Genomic DNA, 893 nt, shown 5'->3' on the forward strand with positions numbered 1-893 from the left:
TGTTTGTATTTGAAGTTTTTCGTTTTTTGAGCCCCTCTCTCTTTTTTATCATTGCTGACATTTTTACTTATTGAATGTTGTTCTTTGCGCGACCATTTCCAGATTACGTGGCAGAATCATCATCATCATCTGGTATGTCCATGAGAAGCAAAGAATGGGCAGCAGCATCCTTGAGTTTCTGCTGGGTTCGATTCACACGGCGTATGTAGCGTGATGTCAGTGAGTCCTTAGGTGGTTGTGGTTCTTGCTTTCCTCTCATATTAATGCATGGCACCCAATCTGGATCATCCTTCTTGTACAGGTCAGATCTTTTACCTAGAATACAATGATAAGAAATATAGCACCATTAACTAAATTTCAGTAACATTTTACAGAAAATGTCTTGTAAATTATGTCTTCAGAAAATAAGTCTTGTAATATTGGAGTAGGTTATGAAATGAGATTAGAATCAGATTTTTAGCCAAGAACTTAAACAGCAACGTAATGTTAATATGTGTATACTATTACACTACAAAATTAGTTGAGTTTTTAGCTTAATATTTCACCTACCTGACAAGAAATGGTACAAACAAACACGAATGTTGTCAAGATTCTTGCCCTGGAAATCCTGGTTCAGTTTGGCCAACCACAAACGCCTTCTTTCCTCAGATAGTTTTTTGCACTCTTCTCCTTGATTTGCTATAATCTTTGGCAGTCTATAGTACTCCAGATGTTTTTCCCGGTCCGACCGATTAGTACAGCCCAAAACACAACAATAATTTACCATTTTCAGCAGCAATAATCAGCGAAACTTGCGAGCTCCGTTCGGTTCAGTGGCATTGTTTACGTTCAGTACCGCCAGTGGCCGATAGGGATGGGCAATACCCCTTATTTTGTTTTCGATACGATACCGA

The 893-nt window shown here is 38.5% G+C and overlaps 1 protein-coding gene across 1 annotated transcript; it reads right to left on the reverse strand.

Annotated features, from left to right (window-relative positions):
- Positions 1-103: 103 nt before the first annotated feature.
- On the reverse strand, positions 104-766 carry LOC107710488 (THAP domain-containing protein 11-like). Its single transcript, XM_016515276.1, has 2 exons — positions 550-766; positions 104-315 (listed from the first exon to the last, which is right to left on the reverse strand). The coding sequence occupies exons 1-2, from the start codon at positions 764-766 to the stop codon at positions 104-106; spliced, it is 429 nt and encodes a 142-aa protein (XP_016370762.1).
- Between the last annotated feature and the right edge of the window lie 127 nt (positions 767-893).

Source organism: Sinocyclocheilus rhinocerous, unplaced genomic scaffold (assembly GCF_001515625.1).
Source record: "Sinocyclocheilus rhinocerous isolate Xijiao unplaced genomic scaffold, SAMN03320098_v1.1 scaffold6168, whole genome shotgun sequence".
NCBI lineage: Eukaryota > Metazoa > Chordata > Actinopteri > Cypriniformes > Cyprinidae > Sinocyclocheilus > Sinocyclocheilus rhinocerous.